Raw genomic sequence first — 22,485 nt, forward strand, 5'->3', positions numbered from 1 at the left:
CTGATGGTCACATTCTGAAATACCATCTCCAGGGAGCATGGCTGAGCCCATCAACACCAGAATGGCTGGGGCCACCAGGCCCTGTGCTGGGTTAATGCCCAAAGGAGAGCTGGTTATCCAGATGTGGCTGCAAAAGGGAACACCTCACCATGTGCTTACTTCAGCTATGCCTCGGACAAGTTACACATATACAGCTTTGGATATTCACAAACCCCACGTCTTTGACTGATATCAACCCCAGTTTTCATTAACAAATAGTTAAGTCCTGTGATTCCAAAGAAACATTTAAATACACAAATAAATTTATTAAATCCTTAAGACAGCTTTTATGGGAAAAAGAAGTAACTGGTAACAGAAACAAGAAAGAAACCTTTATGGCTCCAACTATAACCAACACAGTTTTTATTTTCATTCCTCCCAGCTTGAATGCTACACCTCCCCATATTTCATATATGCCTTCTTCAGAAATAAGATGTGTATCATGTTTAGTACTCACATACACTATACAGTTCTCCTTCCATCACAGGGAAAATATACAAGAGCACACGTATCCATCCATGCTCTACATTTTGTACAAGTTCATCCTGTATACAACTCCAGAATGGCAGCAAAAATATAACCTAGCACAGAATGGGACTCTAATTTGGAAAATGCAGTGACCACTTTGACAGCCATAACGCATTGAGTTGCATTGGTAGGAACGCAGGTCACAAAATGGCAGGGCATACAGGACCATGACATTACAGTGCATTCACCTAATGTGCCAATGCTGCTGCTAGTCTGGTGTTTGATGCTTTTCATCCATCCAAGCAGACACATCTCTCCATTCCACTAAGCATTTTACTAGCCCTTCCACATTCTAATTAAACATTTGTTTCTGTGAACATTCTCAGTGGCTGTCTTGTATCTGGGCCTACACTGAATGGAACAGGTTTTCCTATTAGACTTTTGATATGAATTGTAATGACAGTGCTTACAGGTCTGCAAGCATCACTGAACAAACTGGACTGTGGTCTTTTTTGCTTTTTGGCCAGATACTTACTGAAGTTGTATATATTAAAAAAAAACAAAACAAAATCCAAATGCTAAAATTTTCTTTTATTGTGGTTTAAGTGGTTTTAAGTGCTGTTGCTTGTGTTTTGAATGACAAATGTATAGAGAACATAGCTAAATTGGGCAATTTAGTCTGTAAATTATAAGCTTAGGTCACATGACATTTGTTGGCTGACTGTTCCAAAGATCATATTGCAAAGCTCCATTTGCTCACTGTGCACCTTCTTCATATATGAAACTTTTAAAACTGGGATGAAAGCTACACTGTGCAAATTTAGCTACAGGGATTCTGTTGCCCTTGGCAAATGGCAAATATCCAACCCCAAAACCTTCAATCTACTGTGAAAATATTTACTTAACAGTTTTCTACCCCAAACAGACTTATATTGTATTTTTATTGCATCTACCTCTTCTGTTGGTAACAAATAACATTCAGGACATCAAGGCTATAGTACCTTACTTCTGAGGGTATTAATTCACAAATACTAAATGCTAAGTCTCAGAAATGCTAAGGGAAGTATTTAAAAAGTAGACAATGTAGAGAGAATTTCTGTTTTGACTCAGGACTAACTCTTTTGGTGTGAAGAGGTTTCAGCAAACTATTCCTGAGGTAAGGATAAAATTTCATAAAACTACAGGACTGTGTGTGTAGGACACAGCTGTACATTAGAAGAAGGTTCCATATCTAAGTCTGCCATTAATCTCCTGTTGACTTTACTGAGTGAATTATTTCCTCTACTATCTTACAAGTTAGGTTGCAAGCTTTTGAAGGACTATTATTCAGTAGAGGATACATCTTCCATGTGCTGCAGTGGGGGTCTTCAGCCCTAGTCAAGTGATATCCTTTCCTTGGCTGTATGAACCTGTAACTTTCCAAAGTCATCTACACCGTTTAATAATATGACACTGAGCTCTTTATAGTACAGAAATCAGAGTCTTTCTAAGAATCCATCTGTTGACTCCTTGTCTTCTTTTTCATTCTCATCTCTTTTTCTGGTCAGTAGGAAGGGGAAGAAGAAGGGGGGGCATGGGAACAGCAGAATGCAGAACTATCTTGCCAGACCTCTTGTGTTTGACATCCACAGAAAAAAAAAGAAAAGAACTGTGAAGTGGCTGGCAGTAGACTCAACCTCAAACCTATAAAGTTAACACAGTTTCCAACATCTGGATTTACCTGCCTATACTTGGATTTACCTGCCTATACTATTAACAGGTTACTGAGTGGTATGGATTTGAGGGGGGGTTTCATACTGATCTTTATTAATGTGAGGAAATGCAGTAAGTCACAGTAGAACTTACAGTTTTATACAGTACAAGGTACAGCTGGACAAAGGTGTAAGTCTGGGGCTCCAGCTGCTAGCACAGCATCAACACTCAGTAAAACAAGCACTGTGATACACAGAAAACGGGTGAGATTAAAAAAAAAAAAAAAAAATAGGAAGAAAAGGCAGATTTCAAGGACCAAAACATTACTGTTATGTCAGGCATGACACTAACAGCTAGCATATATTCCGAATTTTAAAAGTACCTAAATTCCATCTGGGGATCTGGGAAGGCTTTGTAACTTAATGTGAAAGCAATGTGAATCCTGCCAGCTTCACTGACTCATGCATCTTGACTTGTCTGAACTCAGAACAGTTTATGCTGCTGACCTTTAGTTAAGCAGGATTTTACCTCTCATGTACTGTTTTCCTCTTTCTTATGTTGGCATAAGCCTCTCTGGAAAAAAGTGACATCCCCAAATGAAGGATTGCCAAGTGGTTCACCTGTTTTTCTCATTTAAACAGTAGTGCTTTCTCACATATTCAACCAAACAGGAAAAGTATCTCCACCTGACCAACTTACTTGTGCCTAGCAGTCTCAATTTTGCCAGACTTTTTGTTTGTTGAATGAGTGGGCTGAATATATTGATAGTAGTGTAGTGTTTACTCTCTGTTCTAAAATCATGGAGAATACCTCACAGTAGGATATGGGATATGGCTTTCCAGGGTGTCCGTGTGAAATATCTGTTATCCAGTTATTGCAAAAAAAACAAATTGCCCTTTAGATTTTTTTTAACGAACTCACATTCAAGTTCTACCTCTCAAAGAAAATGTTGATCACAGCACACATGTATTATAAAGAAATGCAAGCTAAAATTTATTATGCATAAGCACAGAAGAAAAAGCCAAATACCTGACACTGATTTTTTATTGATTTTTTTGTAAAACACATTCTATGGAAAAATAGATAAGAGCATCACTAATAATTTATAATAGCCCTGTTCAGAGACAGCACAAATTGCCAAACACAACTACAAAGAGAATATTGCACATGGGAGACATCCTATGCTCACTGCAAGACATTGCCAGCAAGGCATCAGAAACAATATATAATTATAGAGATCATTGCTCAAGTCAGTTCGATGTGCCACTTATTTCAAAGGCTGTAATCTAATTAATTCAAGCAGTATCATATAATGATACAATATCGGTACTGCAACATTAATCATTACATTGATAGAACAGGATGAACAACCAAGAAATCAAAAACTTGTGTATTAGGAGATGCAGTGTCTGAAAGGAACTATGCATATGCATCCACTACCACTGAATATATGAAAATACTATACTGAAAAACTCTATCTAATCTTTATGCACCTGATACATTTAACTTTCAGAGGAAACCTTCAAAGAGGAAAGCTGTTTCCTAACTATATTCATAACTGTGAAATTTTATAGCCACTTGGGAACTCAGTGGCTCATATTAAGAATTTCCCTTAGTGCTAGTTGGGCAGCATGTATAGCTAATAACATATAGACACAAACAGACAGACACGGTATTTTATAGGTAAGTAATGCCAAATAAAAATACAAATGTACTTGCTCATGTTAGCACATCATATAATGCATAATGTTGGAACAGAAAGTTAAATGTGGCACCAATTCACAGTAATCATTACCACAAGCTAGACAGGCAAAGAACTTGCAAAACAATTACAAAATAATTAGTATCTAAATAATTCAAGAACATGGGTACTTAATTAACTTGTATATAGTTGCCACAGTTAATAAAATTTCAAGATAAAATTAAACACACATATGGAACCTGTAATAGAACTGTATCTTAGACAATGTTAAGAAAGAATACCTTAATATCCATAGAAAAAATAACCTGTTGCTAAATACATACAGATCTCAATTTTCTAAGATGATGTATAGTTCTGTATTACATATTAAGCACTACTTTTTTTTTTACTGAACCGTAATGAAAAGAAATTAAGCTTATTTCATTATTCATTTTTCATTAGGCAGTAAGCAATTTATATAAAGCTACACAAAAATAGCAGGCTGTTCCTCAAAATATGTACTTATTCTCCTAAGTAACTAAGAAGACATGTAAATTAATTTAGTTGTTTATATTCAGGCAATCGAAAATAAACTTTAAGCCTCAAGTCTTTTTCCAATGACAAGTCTGAATGTGAGTCTTCTATAGAAATGAATAAAGATTCCTTACGTGACTAAACATATGCATGATATGATACATAATGTGTAATAAACAGTGTCTTGTTAGAGTGAATTGGTCCTTATAGACTACAAAATATTAAATCACAAGTCAACTCGTTATTCCAGTTAGCAGGAAATAGATGGCCTAGCAGGAAACCACGTCTTATTGAAGCACAAATATTTCACAGAATGCCTTTATATATCTGAGCTAAAAATATCATCTATTTATTAATACTTCACTATTTCAACCTTTCAAGTAACATATAAAATCAAAACACATTTTTAACTTTCTACACACACAGTTTGAAAAAAAGAAGCAACACATACTTATCCTTTCCAGACACCTTTGGCAGTTCAAAATTTAACACTTTAAACACTCATGAAGAAACTTAATGATGAAATAACTTTTTGCATAGGCTAGAGGGCCAATACATATCTGTATATACTGTCAGTGGTTGCATTACAGTACAATATATATTGACTTTGACAGGAATTTTTAATTACTACCGTATCTTAGTTCTGTAACATTATCGCTATTACATCAAATGAATTAGGTAATTGTAGGGAACAGCAGTGTTTATTGCCTATTCTACAGAAGTGTAGAGTTACTACAAAATAATAGCAGCATATTTAATTTTGAAATGTCATCAGATTCTCAACAGCAATGGTTTCTGCCTTAAATTTGTTCAGTAGTATGAAATTCTGCTCGTAGTTATACCATCCCATTCTAGTGATTTTAATCAAGTTTTGGGCACAGGACTGGGGTAGATGCAGCATGGTATTTATCCCATTATAATTCTCCATGACTTTGTGTATTTTGAGATTTTTTAAATTAATCTTATTTAAAGAATTGAAGCACAAATGCTTAAGCTATATGTGGTTTCCCTTTGCAATAATGGAATAGGAAACGGGTCAGGAAATTCAGTTACATATAATTCTGCAAGCTTTTCAAGAACTGTACAGCCTCCTGTATTGGAATGGCAAAATAGAGGCAAAGTAAGTTAGACGTTTTAATTATCTCTTGCCTCTTGATTTGCAGCAATCCCAGAATACACACAGATTCAATGTGTAAGTTTGGGGAATATGAATACTACAATGAAAATAAAATTCTTGTAGATTTTTTGAATTTGGAACAGCATGATCTCTTTAGATTTAGGTTGCCATAACCATGGACAAAGTTTGAATCTCGATTCTTATTCTGTGGAGCTGTTGGTTTCATTACAGAGATAGTAAGATTTACAGGACTAGTGATTTTTAAGGAGAAATTCAAGTTTAAGTACTGTATATTTCTGATGTATTCTACTGATGACAAATTCTTGCAAAGTAATAAATAATAAGTGAAGGTCCAGCTAAGAAAGTCAGAGATCAAAGATCCTAGACAGTGCAAATATAGATAAGAAAAATATAATTTCATACAAGTAAAAAAATTAGGACCACATTCTGACTCACTGAAATAGAGGTTTTGCTAATGAAGCAGAGGCAGCCTGACAGTATGTGTTGAGTTTGGCTATTTTGTTAGAGGAGAGTAGAACCTGACAAAGCAGTAGTAATAAGTAATTGTGAACATTCTTTTGAATCTCACAGGAAATGCAAATGACAAATTTTAGAGATAAATTCATTTTTAAGTATAAGAATAATAATTTGTTTCTCAAAAATTCAGGCATATCCCAGAGACACTTGTAAAAGTAAGGCTTTCATATAAAAATAGAAGATTGAATTTGCACAAAAAGATATTAAGAATTTAAGACAGACTCTGGGAAATTCATATGTAATAACTGAAACAGCAGTGTAAAAACATATAGAACATGAACATTGTGATACTTCCCTGTTGTACCAACGTATTGGAAGTTTCACAGTGAAAATGGATTTTTATTGTAGATTTCTCAGCTTTTTTTTAACATTTTAAAATATTTCCTGATATTTTGAAATAATTCTAAAATAAAAAAATTAGTTGCTTGCATACATACCTGCATGTCTTTCTATACAACACTATTTTGAATTTTCATTATATGATGTATGGAAATAAACAGATGCCAAAGGTCTAAAATCTTATGTAATACTTTGGAAAAAACAACCCTGTTAGTACAATACTATTTGCTTATAAGATGTACAATTACACCATAATTGAAAGTGGTTTTGCATATTCAACTTCTGAAATGGTGTAAAACCACACACAAATAGATATATACTGTACATGTGCAATACATCATTAAAAATTAATTTGCTTCAAAACTTGATTATTTCCTAAATTATTAACTTTATTAGTCTATATTCTGAACTCACTAACCCAGGAGTGTTATTTTAATAAAATAAACACTACCCAGAAAATGTGCCATTAATAAATAGCACTCTGACACATATGCTCTAAGTCAAATATCTGGAAAGCATGGTTATAATAAAATACTGTTGTGATAAAACTGTGCAAAGGAATATTAAAAATTCTGATTTCATAATAATCTGGCCTCTGTAACTCAAAACAAAAATACTTTTGTAGCTATATGAAGTAGTAGTCTTCTAGTTACAGATTTCTCATAGTTTGGTTGAGAGCTTGTACGGTACACCAAGCAAGTCCACAATGACTTTACTCATACTTTAACTCAACTCCTACAAATACAAGTTTATGAAAAAAAAACCTCCAAACCCAAACATCTACAACAGTGCTAACAGATACTGATTTATCATCACATCACAGTTATCCTTTCTGGGGAGAGATGTGGAGCAGACCCACTTGCTTCTTCTATAACATAGCTTTTCTCCCATCCTCTTCGAATTCTCCTCAGTTTCCTACTTACACAAGGCAAAAGTGAAATGATCTTACCTAGAATTACAATGGAAGGCAGAACAAGGGCAAGAACAAAATTTGGTGGTGTATAAAATCTGTAATATTCTCCTTCAAAAGCTCTTTTCCATCCGTAAATCAGTACATGGAAAGTACTTATGAGCAGAGCGACGTATCCAAGTGTAGACTTTGATAAAAGAGAAAACAGGGGAAAAAGAAGAGATAATGGTACTTGGTCCTGACAGCTCTAACCCATTATTTTAACACTTCTATTAGACATCGTGTTAAAATCTCTTACCTATACACTATTTTAAATGGGCAGTGTGTGGTTTAAAGTTATCGTTCTGAAAACTATGGGTTGAACTGAGCACTGATTTACAACATGTCTCTGCTAGCATCTGTAGGACTTAATCAAAGTTGAAATGAATATGTTTGCCCAAATTCTAAGTAGTGGAAGTCAACCTCAGGATATGTATGTGAATAAGGAACAATGCCAGTGAAGTTACTGGAACTACAGTTCCCCATTTCTTAAGTACAAGGGTAGATCACTTCCAAGATTTGTGATTATGGAACAATGCAATTCTCCTGAAGGAAATCTGAGCCTAACAGTCCAGATTTTTATCAGTGAGAGGTGCAGTTTGCTTCTTTCTCACAATGGCCTACATCCATTTGCCTGAAGTTAACGTAAATATCCTCACCTCTTGCCATCAGCTGTTGTCTGGTTAATGGGAATACCTGGACTGCCCGACTTGGGCATATGGCACGACAAAATGATGCAGTTAGTTTGTCATAAACAGGTAGTGCCTGATGGAGTGTGATTTAGAAGGTTCCCACAGCACCCTTTATAGGACCTCTTATATAATCCAGAGCATGCCACAGAAGGCAGTGTTAATAGGGGTCATTTGCCATTTCTATGAATCTGCCCTTTTGAGAATCCTGTAGCTGTGCTGTTCTGCAGACTCAAGTTAAATGTACTAACCTTCACTTTTCCAAACTATGGTAAAAAAAAAAAAAAAAAACCAACCAAAAAAACCTACTATGCTTTGAATTCTGATGGTGATCAAATGAAGAAAACCTCTTTTTGGCCAAAACTGATGTAATGACTAACTTGGTTGAAAAACATTTGTAGAAAATTACAGAAACAGAACGGATATTAAGAAAGGTAACTGGCTACCAAGGTTTGGTTTCATTCCAGCAAACAGAGAGGCCAATTAAAATTCATCCTAAGGGTCTATTATAGTCAGTGAAAGAATTCTTTCTACTTCAAGATGAATCAATTTCTAGTAAGAGAAGAATGCCTGAGCTAATACTGCTTGCAAGGATTCAAGGATATAATGGTAGGAAAAAGAAAATACTTTTGATTTTTAGAGGTTGGTACCATGGTTTTTTTTCAACTTGCCAATACTCATGCACTTTTTTGCCAGTGCTTTCAAAGCCATGTTGGTACGTCTTAGGTATGCTGCAACCTTTTTTTTAAAAAAGAAAAATCTGCTCCCAAAATGTCCTATAAGAAACAGAACAATCAGACAACCACTTGTGGATATGAAAATTACATACTCAGTATCTAAACAGAACTTATGCTAAGAAATTTGGACAGCAAACAATACTATAAAACCTGATGTTTGAATATGTTATTGCAGATTTTTGCTGGTATTACTGTCCTGAATTTGTTGTTGTATCACTGCCAGCAGGGAAGAAGGCACAACTGAATCATATCCCTCACTTCATCAGGCTTACTGGTGAGAACTATACCAATTCTTGAAAAACAAACTGGAGGGAAATGTTATGCAGACTCTTCCCAAAATAATAAAAAAAATGAAATAAAAAATGCTTGTTTAATTTCCATATGCAATCTACAGTTTTAAGACATCTATAGTTTTTTCCATCTAATGGTCAAAATGGAAGCTAAGAGTTACATGAATACATTTTGAATTAACATCACAAGGAAAAGAAAAACATATGATGCACCCCTATTAATTTTTTTCCTTGTGGAAGGTTGCCATGTGTTTCTTTGAAGTGTTGACAGAGCATGTGCTAGTATGTACTGGACCATTTGAACTGCTCATCTAAAATTATGACAACAAAGACATTCCTATAGGAGCTTCTGTCAGCTACTGATGGTATTTTCTTCTAGCAGGCCCTTAATTGCTACATTTCTGTGCTGTACCTTTTGACAGTAATAACACTGCTTAGCTAGAAAGAGGGTGTCCTCCACACGACTTAGCATTCTGAAGTATTTCATTTGTTTAGTCAGGGCAGATCTGCACTAGAAAATTCCACTAAGAACATTTATCCCAGTGTGTAGCTACTGACAATGAGTTTTCCAGAAATACAAGCAACTCTGCCTGTGTTTGCTAATTAGGTAAAATGCCACTGCAGAAGGCTGCGTTAGTACAAAACTTTGTTATTAAGACTTGATTTTTCTCTATCTGCAAATGTTCAAACACTACAGCAATGTCTGTACAGGGTGGCCAGTATTCAGCATAGGATGGTAACTTATCTAAGAGCAGAGGACTTCTGAAAGCAGCTAGAAGGGATACTTTTCCTTCACTGGTAAATTTACATTGCCGAGTGAGTAGCAATAGCAGTTTTAAGTCATGGGAACCCTCTGTCTAAGCTCTAGGAGTAATGCTGGGAAAAGCGGAAGAGCATCTTAGGTTGCTTTGCTTCTCTATTTCCCGTAATACTGTGTTTTCTGCAAGCTAATTAGATTAGCACATTTCCTGTGAACTTCCCTATCTTTTAGCTTAAAAGTTAGAGAAAAACAGAGGAAAAGATGCAGGAGGAAAATCCTAAAATGTTACCAAGAAGATGTACATATATATAGAAACACAAATCTGCTGTAGGACAAATCTGCTTCAGGAATTTCCACCTCAATGGTCAAGTAGTTCCAAGCAATTTATATATACAAAAAGTATTTTCTAAAGCCTACATTACGCAAGGTATACTTCAGATTCCCCCAGTAACAGGATATTGCTAAACTTACAAACAGGCTGCAGCAACTCTGACTGGAATTTTACTCATAAAATTTCTAAATACTCAGGCCTCATCCTTCTTTACTCTTGGGGAAAAGTATCCTATTGTGAGAGAACCAAAGCAGAACAGCCCTTCCTCAATGTGTGTGCACAAGAAAAGTTTTAATGATACTTTCAATTAATAAAGAAAAGTTTTAGTCTCCAAAGAACTTTTGGATTGTGCTAGCAGACAGAAGGAATGTCTACAAAAACATCAGCTTCCTACTATGCAAATAGCAGGTTTGCACTAATTTTTGCTAAGAAACCTAAAGCTTAGTTTTCAAAGCCAGTCTGCTCTGCCCATTGCCACTTTGCGTGATGTGCTTTGGCCTTGAACTGCTAGACCAGAAAACAAAAGCACTAGTTAGTTATGCTTACATTCTATAATTACAGTTTAACTTCCTTCAGAAGACTGAAGGACCTGGTGCAGCACTGCTTGCAACAATGTTCTCCATTTCCATGTAGCTCATGTGAACGTTCAACAACTGCTTTCAATAAATGTCTTTTTCTGTTTGCAGTGTGTTGGTTTAGGCTTGTTATTCTGCTTGCTTTGAAAAAATACGAACTCTTTTTTATTTCTTGCCCATGTTTACTTTTGTTCCTTATTCAAATATGTTTAGAAAAGAAAAAGAAGAGTACTTCAGTGGTGTTTAAGAAAATTGATGCATTACTTTGTCATCCCCAGCTTCTTCCCCACTTCTTTGTTCAGTAAGCTCTAACTGCAGGTCATGTTAAGATGCCTGCAAAGTTTCATGTGAAATTCACATCACGTAGGGTCACCTACTCAGCAAACTCTTCATCACTCTCATTCTGTGGCTTCTTCCTTTGGATGTCATAAGTGTTTCTTTCTGAATTGCAATAAAGTAATTAGATACTTGTTTTGTACAGTGGTCAGCTCTGTACTCCAGCCACTCCAAGTTTTCTGCTGGTCTCTTAGCTCCTGCTAACTTTCTTTTGCATCACTATTCAACTTTCTCACATCTCCATTCATATTCATACTCTGAGGGAAGGAGTGGAGCCTACACTGCTTCTCCTCTCAAAGTCCTTTTCCCGTAATTAAGGTATTTTTCGGCACTGACACTCATGTTGTGAAACTAGGCTAGGTAAGATGGAGGCATCTCCAAAACAACTGGGGATATCAGAGACACCAGTGATTTCTGGGCAAAAACATTCACAGCTGGGGTTTCTTTATGGTATTAGGCAGTCTGTGGTAGAGACCTGTTTGAACTACTGTAGGTAGGGGAGATGCTGCTCAGGGCTTGTACTACTGGAACAAGGCTAGAAAACAGTCTGTACTGTACTACAATTTGTTAATCCTAAACTCAGATTTTCATAGTAGGACTCAAGACTGAGTATGCTGTAGCAGTAAAACTCTTTAGAAAAGGTCAGACCCTTATTTTGATGAAACTGCATTTACCAAGATGAGCAAGAAATAGTATGCTGTTCTCAGTGGGAAGTGCTGAGGTGAGAAACTGTCTAAGTGTGCTGACTGATTCTTCATCTGTCAGACGCAAAGCAAGTTCAGCAATTATTGTAGCAAATCATCTGAGATTCAGGACTAAAGCTAGAGATGCACTGTTTTTCACAGAACTGAGATGATGGGCTAAATAGTTCCATTGTTTGAGATGAAGGAAATTAAGTTAAAATTCACTTTGTCATATTGCGCTTCAGTAAAGAAAAATATAAAAGGCATTAAGCATTATGCTGTTTTATCTCTTCTTGCATACTGGGTACAATGAAACTTGTGCAGAAATGGAGCCTCCTTTAGTGAGGGATCACTGAAAGTCTGTTTTCTGACTGAATAAAGCAAGAGGACTTTTTTGCAGGACAAGTAACAATAAAGAACAACTTACATTCTGAAGTAATTAATGACAAAGTAAAATATATTTAATGGTCATTAACTGTTAGTAGTTCAGTATTTTTTGTGAGAAAAAATTGGAAATGATCATAATTAATTACCAATACCAGTTCTTTTCAGCATGTATCAACTGTAACCTTTAGAGCAAACAATTTAAATTTGGAACTATTTTGACTTTGTTTACAGTGGAAATAACTGCAGTAAATCTGACACAATAAAAATGCCACTATAGACATATCACCATGCGATTATTGTATGGGTTTTGACTCAGACACGCAAGCTGAAAATTTAAAAATCTGAGTAAGGAAAAATAAGACACAACTGCTGGGTTTGTGGCTGGCAGTCATTACTGTTTAAAGGCATCACCTCAGTCACAAGTGAATACATGTTTTTGCTTTTACACTGATTTACATCATCCAACAGCAGTACTATTGTTTCCCTGCACAGAGAACTTTGGATGGCAGGGATGTTGTAACAATAAAAAAATGGGTACTGACCCCCTCTGAAGGCTCAAAAACATGGGCATGAATAAACAGTTCTATCAGGGGAACTCCAATTTGAAAAACTGTTCGGCCAACTTTTTGTACACCCACCCAGAGTGTTCCACCAACAGAAACCCTAGGGGAAGGGAAGACATTACAGACAGAAGACTTGTGACAGCTACAGCCAAAGAAGCATTCCTCATCACTCCCTTTAAAATGTAAATTATGAAGCACAACCCAAGCCCTGAACAGTTAAGTCAGTGCTTGCATTCTGAACGTTGGAATTTGTATAGTGACAGGTCTAAGAATTAGGTAATATTATTACAGTGACTGTGTTGAAAAACAGTTTAATAGAAAAGATAGAGTTAAGACTAGAGTACTATCTCCAAAGTCAGAGAACAAAACAACAAAACCCAAAACTGTGTGTACACACTTGCAAAATCTATCACAAGACTGAAATCTAATAAAATTTCTTATCATTGACTGCTACCTAAAACTAATGACAATTTTGCTTGGAATCAAACATTAGGCTGTTTATTAAAGCCTGTATTCCTCAGTGTTTTGTGCTCATTAGGTCTGCATGCTGTAGATATTTATCTAAGGAAAGAGGGCGGCAGAAGACATGCCAAGACCTGGAAAAGCCTCTGTTTAATAAACAAAGCTAGTGGGTATTTTCAGCTAATAGGAATAATACAGTTGAGAGCTGTATTAATTTGCACACAGTGGAAAGGAAGCAAAATTGAATGGCTGTCAGAGGCCTGTGCAATAAAAATCCTGCAGGACAAATTAAATCTTCAATTTTAACAGTTGTGTGCATCTACATATAGTAGCATCTCATCAGGATCATTGCCTTTAGTGAGTTTGGCCAAATTTATCTAATTTGAATTCATCAAGAAATTGTAACAAGGGAAAAGGAATAGATTAGTGCTCATTTGGTCTTAGCTATGTGATTATTTAAGACCAAGAAGTGTGAAATGCAAATTCCCATTCTAATACTCATGAAATGCTTAATTACTTTCATGGTAATATATCTGCTGAGTAAGGATATGTTGTTTTTATTAACTTACCAGAGAGAAGGGAAAAATAAGCTCTCACCATGTTGCAAAGTGCTTTTGTTCATCATCATTATCATCAAGGAATTCTTGTTAACAACAAAACCCCCTTATTTAAAAAGTAACTCACCTGAATGAAACTGAACTCCCTCCAGTTTAAGGCACTGTTTACTGAAGGGATGGAAGTTACTGCCAACAAAGCAAGCAATCCAAGACTCATTATTCCAAAGGAGATATACATTTCAATTCGCCACACTTCTTCCTCATTCCAAGAATTTTCAACATTTGCATGAACCTGATGAAAGAGCAGAAAGGAAGCACTTTATTCTACAGAATATTAAAAATATCACAGAAGTTATTTTGCTGAGTAAAAGTGTACAGTCACAGGACAACTATAAAATGGGGTCAAATATTTTAGAGGTTTCCTCATGTCTTGGAGAAAAACAACTATTCCCTTGCTACTGGTATTGGCTCTTGTTAGATTAGATTATGTTAAACATGGAAGCTTAAATGAGTTTTTAAAAGAAAATTTAACATTATATACTATTTATAACAAGTATGTTATAAAACCAGATAAATCTGTGTATTCTTATACACTGTAGAAAAGTAGCTGTGTTCTTCAGACCCTGGAAACTTAAATTCTGTAACACAAATTGGGTGAACCGGCAATTTGTTTTTAGTTTGTAGCATTTAGAAATAGTTTAGCATCATTTCCTGTTTTTGCTTCAGCTCCCTATGCTAAGTCAAAGTTACTTTGCCTATTTCACTGTTGACATCAGATACATCCAAGATTGTTCTCACTGGAGAGCTTTACCAGAAAAAAAGAAATAACTCAGGTCCTTAACAATTGAGAGGCTTGGATATTTAACTAGTTTTCCACTTTCAGGTGAACTATTGTCATATGGCATGGCTTTAAAGAGGCTGACCAAGAGTATTAGCAAGTAAGAATTTTACAATATTATTAAAACCAAGATAATTTCTTGGTATCAGTGGGTCCTTTACTAAGTGTGAACAATTACAGTTTCTTGCTGCCTTTTAATAGTTTTGCTCTTCCCGCCTTTCTCTTCAGTTCAGTTTTTTATGATAGCCCTTTTAGAATTTGTGGATCCAATACCTTCTAATTTGTTTCATTTGATTTGATTTCCTTAGTTTGCTTTTCTTTCTGTTCCATCACATCTGTATTTCCTGCAGATTTTATGTGCTGAATGGCAATGTTGTTTTTCTGGCAATGCTGCTTTTCTGCTGCTTTTCTGCTACTTTAGAAGTGACAATAAGCTACTTCAGTGACAAACAGGAGCATCAGACCCTCTTCTAAAGGATGACAGATTTACCAGAGATTGTTTCAGGGTTATGCAAGACCAGTTGCTCCTGGGAACTGTGAGTCAATCTCTATTGCCTGTAATAGGTGATGTTCACATACTTTTTAATGAATATTTTTACCACTGGTCCAAAAGCATTATAAAGTAACAGCATTTTTATTTTGTAAACACAGATGTATCTGTAAGCATTATTACATTATCTACTCTTATACTTTTCACACTTGTAAATGCACTTACGATATGCATACTTCCCCCATACGTTATGTATACATAGAGAGAAATGTACCTCAGAAGTTCGCTGCTGTTGCTCTTATCCTGTCTATCCTGCATTCTCCTTGTGTACATTACTATCAGGGGTTTAAGTAGGACACATCCTTGATTCCTCCTACCACACAAACTTGACTATAACTTGATGCACGAGGTGAGCACAATGCATAAGTTTCTTTTAGTATCCTTGTTTGGCACTAGCTATGCATAAGATAACCCATAACATTCTCCACTGAAAACAGCAGAACAGGTTAAGAAAACAAGCATATTGTATTCATTAGCCGTATGTATACAGCCAAGTCATTTTTGGCTCACTGAACTAGTTTGTCTTACCTGGTGGTATGCCATATTGAGGAACAAGTATCGCTCCGATCTCCTCATAGGTAAGCAGAGGCTGTATGCCACATGCACTGTTGCAAAGAAAAAACTGAGCAGTCCAAGCTGCTTTCGACACTGGAGCCAGTTGTCCAGCCAAAGTGGAAATCGCCTATACTTAGTACCATAGTAAAGCTGATAAGCAGCTGCGATAAGTCCTGATAAATACACTAGAGAAAGTAAAGTGATAGCAACAATTGGTAGAGTCTTGTTCACAATCTCAATAGGGATCTTGTAAAAGTCACTCTGCTGATTTTTCACGTATGGATGGATTACATCTCTGATGAAGGAATAGATGAAGAAAAATGTTGCCAGGCTAATGGCAATCACTACAGGCCCCTTCCAGAGTGTGAATAGTTGCAGAGGTAAGTTTTCAATCTCTCTTGAAGATGACAATGCCCCCAAATCAATAGGAATGAAACTGAGCTGGCGGGCAAGCTCAATAACTTGATGGCGAGCCTGAACATTGTTACTGCATATATAGACCTGTTGGGAAAGTTAAGTGAATCATTTGTAGTCAGAGAGAGACTCAAAGGGAAAAACCCACCCAAACCACAAAAAAGACTTAAGGGCCTCCAGGTCAAGAGAACAGCACTACTGCTGAATTGTATGCTGTTGTCCCAGTTTGTATCACCAAGATGAGAATATAACTACATACAAACCCAGCTAAAGTGAAAATATACACACTAATTTAGCAACAAAGCAGCCAAAATGAAATTGGCTTTTTCTTGACTGCAGGATGCCCTGGTAATCTGTAAATTGAACCCCACTCCCCACTTCCCACAAGATGTCTACAAGATTGTACTGAACTTGAAACAATGGCTACAAGCATTTCAGAAGATCATGGTATCTCAAAAACACAGGAATCTTGAATAATGACCCCAGAATAGCTGTCCCGTAAACAGAATGCAGAGAACTGTGTATTCTCTCCATGTATAACAATTTTAGCTTAATTTCACAGAAAAGACAGAAACTAGCAGCCAAATAACAACTCCTTGTAAAGACCAGTTTATTACATAGTGAAAGAAATGCACTGCTACAAAGTAGTTTAAAGTTCTTTTAAAATTTGCAGTGGGGTATAGTTTGCCCAACACTGTTTGCTGACCATCTGCTTTAGAGCAAACATGATCCCTTTTGACAGAAGTTACTTACTTATAATGCAGTGCTATTCTGAAAGGGGATAAAAACAGTACAGTGAGGATATTTTTTAAATTATGGTAATTCTATATCAGTTGCATTCCTTTTAAAATCTACCTGAAGTGCCAGAAAACTCAATTTAGCCTCCAGCAGTCATATTATACCAGTCATTTCTCACGTGTTTCTCAGAGTCCATAACACCATGAAGGGCTGGGTTCTTGCGTAAACTTAAATCCTTTCTATCACTTCAGCAAAGTATGAAAAACATAAAGCTGCCTTTCCTATATGCAGGATGGATTTGGGGAACACACTGGGAAGGAACTTGAACATGATGTTCCCAAGTAGTCCTGGATCAAATGAATGATCACTTAGAAACATATGTGCCTCCTTCTGCTTCCCCATATTTATGATCTTGGGACATTCTAAAAGCTAGATAAATTCTTTCTTTCACTTTGCCGTTATGCTGAACGAGTGCATTTTTAGAACAGCTGACTCCTAAGCCCTTTGATCAGGACCTCAGATTTCTGTGCATCTCTTCCAATAGCTCATGCCATGTAAATCAATATTGAAATTAAAATACTCTGGGAAAGGCTGCTTCTATCACTGTACAGAGCATAAGGACAAAACTTAATATATTTCCTACAGAAGACACTAAGACCCAACTCCTCTCCTCTGTCTGTAGTCATCTGAAGGTCAACTACGTAGTCTAAGCTAGTATCCACATTTCCTCTGCAATAAACAGGAAACAAGAAACATCCCAGGAAACAATTTGGACCACTTACTCCATATATCTTACAGTGGAATGAACTAGACTCTGAAAGTTTTAGTAGCCAATAAAGCTAAACTAAAGGCCCAGCATTTCAGGCATGCTATGTCAGGCAGGATAAAACTCATGAGTTCTGCCTCTTTCATTCAGTTCCCGTCGTTTTCATCTTATAAAGAAGTTACATTAATACAAATATAACATTTACCTGTCTGCTGGCATCCTTTGGTCCTAACTGCAGTGACCAAGCTGAAACGACATTGAACCCTTTAACAACCAGGGAATCTGGGAAAAGTGATGCCAAATACTCTGCATTGGAGTCCGGATATTGGTCTATTCTTGTATTATTGCTGACATCAATCAGAATTTTACCAGCGAGTAAATGTTTGAGGTCCCACAAAGAGGCGTAATGTTCTCTGTGTATGGCTACAAAAATGATGTTTGTTTTCGCTACTGCATCTTCATGGTGAGTGACATCAACCACATGAGGAAAGAACTCAGCAGCAAGTTTAGGGTTTCTGCTTCCTACAACTATGTGGTACCCGCATCTGATAAGTCTAATTGTCAATGACTTTGCGAAGTCTCCGCTTCCAATGATGCCTATTGTGATCTTACGGGCATCCTTGATGCCATTGGCAACATTTGGTAGAAAAGTTTCATTGAGGTTCTTAGGACTTCCCATCATAGAGATTGATTCCATACTTCCAAGACACCACACCTACAATGACTTCTTCTGGGGAAAAAAAAACAACAAAACAAAACAAGCAACAAAAGGAAAAATTTAGCATAATACAATTTTATGAGACATCAGAATCCATAAACACCTCTGTGAGCAAAATCTGTGGTTCTAAGTTTCATGTTTTATTTTCTCCTTAATAAAGTATATGCAAATCAATTTTGTAAAAGAAGAAACATATAATACTTCAGGCACTTCAATGATACAGAAGGAAATAATACTTTTTCCATCTTCTATTCCTATCTTCCACTGGAATACTGGATAACAAGATAACCCTGTGCTCCTGAAACTAATGGTCAATGGGATAAGATACATGTAAAGAATCCTGGATAATCATGAAAAATATTAGAAGGTAAAGATAGCTGGCCTGTGTCTGGTATAAGGACACTGAGTTCAGGGAAGCTGAACTCCATTAAAATCTTATGCAGGTTGTTATTGGGGTATCCTATATTGGCCAGGACAGAATGGATGCAAAAATCTCAAACCTGCAAATGTCATTGTACCACCATGACAGACATCCATCTGACATACCTGTCCGCCTAGGAGATGGGCTGCCCACAAGCATCCACTGGCAAAGACAACTTGCCAATTTCAATTGCCTTGAAATTTGTCAAGGCCTATTCATAAGATCACCAATGACACTGCTAGGTCAGACTTCTAGGTCTGGCGGTGGATGCATAAGAACTAAATGTTGGGTGCAAAGGTAAAGGATTCAAAGCCAGAGGTCAAAAATGCACTCAATAGAATTTTCCGACTAAGCAGAGAAGATAAATCCTGAAGACAAACACATGGGAGAGCATTCCATGAAGAGCTAATGGCAGGAAAAGAGAGAGATTTCATGCAATAATAAAAAGGAAGAGAGTTTTAGGATTCAAATTCAGTGCTGTAAGGGAGGCTTTGAAGAACAGATGCTAAGGTTCACAGAAAATTAAAAGAAATACTGCTATAGGTTTGGAGAGCAGAGTTCACAGAACTGCAGTATAGCTGTAACAAAGACAAACAGACATAAAAAAATCAACAAAACATTCCCCAGGAGGGAAGTTATCACCTGAAACCACAGTTAAGACATAAGTGGTTCTGCACTGTAGAACAGGAATGAGTTCTGAAAATGAAGGAAGCAATGAGGAATGGCAGGCTAAGAAGAAAAGAGAAACCACGAGGTTACTCTCTTGGGAGCTATTCCAGCCCATGTGCAAAAGAGGAACTGAATGAACCTTTTCATAAGCCACCATGGATTAGTTACCATCACATCACCAGAAGGTGATGTGATGGTAACTAAGCATAAATAGGGGACTTTATGCAGCCATCAGCTAGGAATACAGTATGTGTAGTGAACAACCTTCCACAATTCAAAGTACCTTTGAGTTTCAGAAGTTGGAGGAAGCTACTTAGAAGAATGAGTGCTTTTCATTTCACCTTTAACTAGAAAGGAAGAACTCACTGAAACTGGACTGAGATTCTACATATGGAAAGCAATAATGACAGTGATCACAAAACCACTATTCTAAGGAAAGATTCTAACAGTGAACCTTTCTGGCAAAAGCATACCACACAGATTTTCATGCATGCACTGAAAAAACATTGATTTCTTTGTTACCACATGACCTGAAATGTATCTAACACATGACCAAACTACTAGTATTTCCTGAACCATGATGAGCTCACATCCAGGAACATAATAAGAATAGCTGTATTTTGATCACATAAGAGATATATGTCAGCTAGATATGACAGAACACACATGCTTCCACCAGATGACTACAGATGCGCACTTTAGTTCATGCCATGTGATGCGAAGGTGCTGCAAAACTTTGGGATAGAAAGGGAACCACCATGAGGAAATGGGCTACCAGCACCATTTAACCATACTGCAGTCTACTTCCAGTTTTTGTCCAAAGGACCCTTAGGAGAGTGGACATCAAGATTTGAACATGTGGAAGTGCTCTGGTGACTGGCTCTCACAGAAGCAAACATGACAAAGTTTCTCACTGCCTATTATAAGGAAAGTAGAGTTGAGGAACAGAATAACAGACTTCATAAAAAAACCTCAGGGGATAGGCAGACATGACTTCGGCAAGTAATTTAAGAGATGGAAGGGATCAAAGAGCTGGCAGTTACTGAAAGGGACTATATTAAATGCACAATAATAGGCCAGAGAGTGTATAAGACTGTTTTAACTGCATTGGGAGAGCTTTAATAACCTAAAAAAAAATAAAATAAAATCAGACCAAAAAAAAAAATAATTAGAAGGTGTGTATGTGCATGGCTAAGTAACATTATAAAGAGACAGTGGTATCACGTAGGGATAAAATCAGAACAGCAACAGAACAGAAATGAGTTATAAGCAGTGAATGACATGAAGGGCAACAAGTAAAGGTTCCATAATACAATAAAAGAGAGGATGCAAGGTTTATAACTTCACAGGAAAAGGAATAAACTATAGGTGACACAAAGTAGGACAAAGTGTTAAATGTCATCTTTATTTCAACTCTCAGCAGAAAGGTTAACTGTGAATAGATATTTCCTGAAATTCCATTTACAGGGAGACAGAAGGCGAGGTTAAAGTGGGAAAAGGTAAGTTAAGAGTAAAGGATAAAGGTAAGATAAAGATTCTCAACTCAGCAAATGCTTATGAAATGCTTAAATGCTTAAAATGATGATTGAAGTGACATCTTGAGAACTCAGAGAGGACAAGAGAGACAGACTAGCATGCATGTCTAAAAGAGGGAAGGGGAACTGAGGAAAGCAAAAACTTGTTAGCCTAACTTCAGCCTCTGGAAAAAATTTACTGAGCAAGCAATTTGTAAATAGATGGGAAGCAGATGATAAGAACTATCTAAGGTGGGTTACTCAGTAGCAGACTGCAACAAACCCTTTTTTATTATTTTACAAAATATCTGGCTTCACAGGCACAAAACAGAGTAGTAGTGACATAAATTTGACATCTGCCCTTAGATAAGCTAAGAAAACACGACAGAACTATGTCAGCCAGAAGGTGACACAGATGTGAAAACCAGCTCTTGGAAAAACAACTACTGGAGAAGAAGCCTGAGCGCACGCAGACCCGAGCAGTCACTGAACCTGTGAGTACCCGCTCGGGCGTCACCTTACGGGGCACGGACTGAGGCGAGTCGCTGGCCGGGCGCAGGCCGGTCTCCCCCCGGCAGGCTGGCGGGCGGTAGCGCGGTGCGGGTGTCTACCCCTGAGGAACTCGGCGGGGCCCAGGTCCTGGCCAGCATCTCCAGCTGCAATGACAACATCACCCATGACAAGAGCGGCGACCCCACGGCCCGGCTGCTCGCCGCCCCTCCTCCTCCGTAACCCCGGGCAGAGCCGGGGCAGCGCGGCCAGGCCCGGCCGCCGCGGGGCGAGGGCAGCCCGGCTCCACATCACCGCCAGGCACCCGGCTGCCCCTCACGGCTGCCGCGGGCCGGCCGCACGCAGCCCCGCTGCCCGACCCACTCCGGGTGGAGGGCAGCTGTCACCGCCAGGCCCGCCAGAGCCCGGTCCAGCTGCGGCGGGAGGCCACCGCCACAGCGATGGACAGCGGGGAAAACCCGCGGGGCGACGGTGGACACGGCCGGCCCGAGGGGGCGCCCAGCGGGGATGGAGCCCCTCCTGCCCCGGCCCCAGAGTAGCTCACCTCCACCAGCGCCGCCACCTCCGTGCCTCAGACTCCTGCCCGCAGTGGCGGGCGGGAGGGCGGGTGGGCAGGAAGGCGGTGCCTCTCCTGCCGCTGCGACCCGCCCCCTGCGGCCGCTCCTACGCCGCGGCCAGGCGAGCAGCGGAGCGCTGCCCCTGGGGTTGAGGTGGCTGTGGGGTGGCAGTCCTGGGGGTCTGCTGCATGTGGGGGAAGAGGGCCGACATGGCCGGGCCCGCGATGCCCTTGAACTCGGCACCCAGTCACTGCGCAACTCCCTCAAGCCTGCGCAGCACCCCCAAACTCGGGGTCCCGCTGGCACAGCGTTGGGACCTCGTCGGTCCCCAGGCGAGCTCACGGCCCCGAATGCATAACGCACCTCTCCTCCTGGGCCCCTGCCCTCATCGGCTACTCTGGCCCAGGTGTGTTCTTCAGCGGGAGCTCTCCTCAGGCCGATTTTTCTTGTTCTATCCTGGCAGAAGGGTGATGCTGGCCCTCAACCAGTACCCGCTGCAGGGCTAGCGG

General features: G+C 38.3%; 1 protein-coding gene across 3 annotated transcripts; it reads right to left on the bottom strand.

Moving 5' to 3' along the window:
• Positions 1 to 5,529: 5,529 nt before the first annotated feature.
• On the bottom strand, positions 5,530 to 21,625 carry STEAP2 (STEAP2 metalloreductase). 3 transcript variants are annotated; one of them, XM_057432437.1, is made up of 5 exons: positions 21,432 to 21,621; positions 17,793 to 18,314; positions 15,643 to 16,170; positions 13,854 to 14,018; positions 5,530 to 7,504 (listed from the first exon to the last, which is right to left on the bottom strand). In XM_057432437.1, the coding sequence occupies exons 2-5, from the start codon at positions 18,282 to 18,284 to the stop codon at positions 7,220 to 7,222; spliced, it is 1,470 nt and encodes a 489-aa protein (XP_057288420.1). In that variant the 5' UTR covers positions 18,285 to 18,314; positions 21,432 to 21,621; the 3' UTR covers positions 5,530 to 7,219. The 3 variants fall into 3 exon arrangements, with proteins under 3 accessions (XP_057288420.1, XP_057288421.1, XP_057288422.1); XM_057432438.1 differs by lacking the exon at positions 21,432 to 21,621 and adding an exon at positions 18,852 to 19,484; XM_057432439.1 differs by lacking the exon at positions 5,530 to 7,504 and adding an exon at positions 8,349 to 9,074 and having other exon boundaries at positions 21,432 to 21,625.
• Between the last annotated feature and the right edge of the window lie 860 nt (positions 21,626 to 22,485).

The sequence above is a fragment of the Pezoporus wallicus genome, unplaced genomic scaffold, assembly GCF_028554395.1.
Source record: "Pezoporus wallicus isolate ANWC-B61680 ecotype Strahan unplaced genomic scaffold, APGP_CSIRO_Pwel_v1 scaffold_2584, whole genome shotgun sequence".
Classification (NCBI taxonomy): Eukaryota; Metazoa; Chordata; class Aves; order Psittaciformes; family Psittacidae; genus Pezoporus; species Pezoporus wallicus.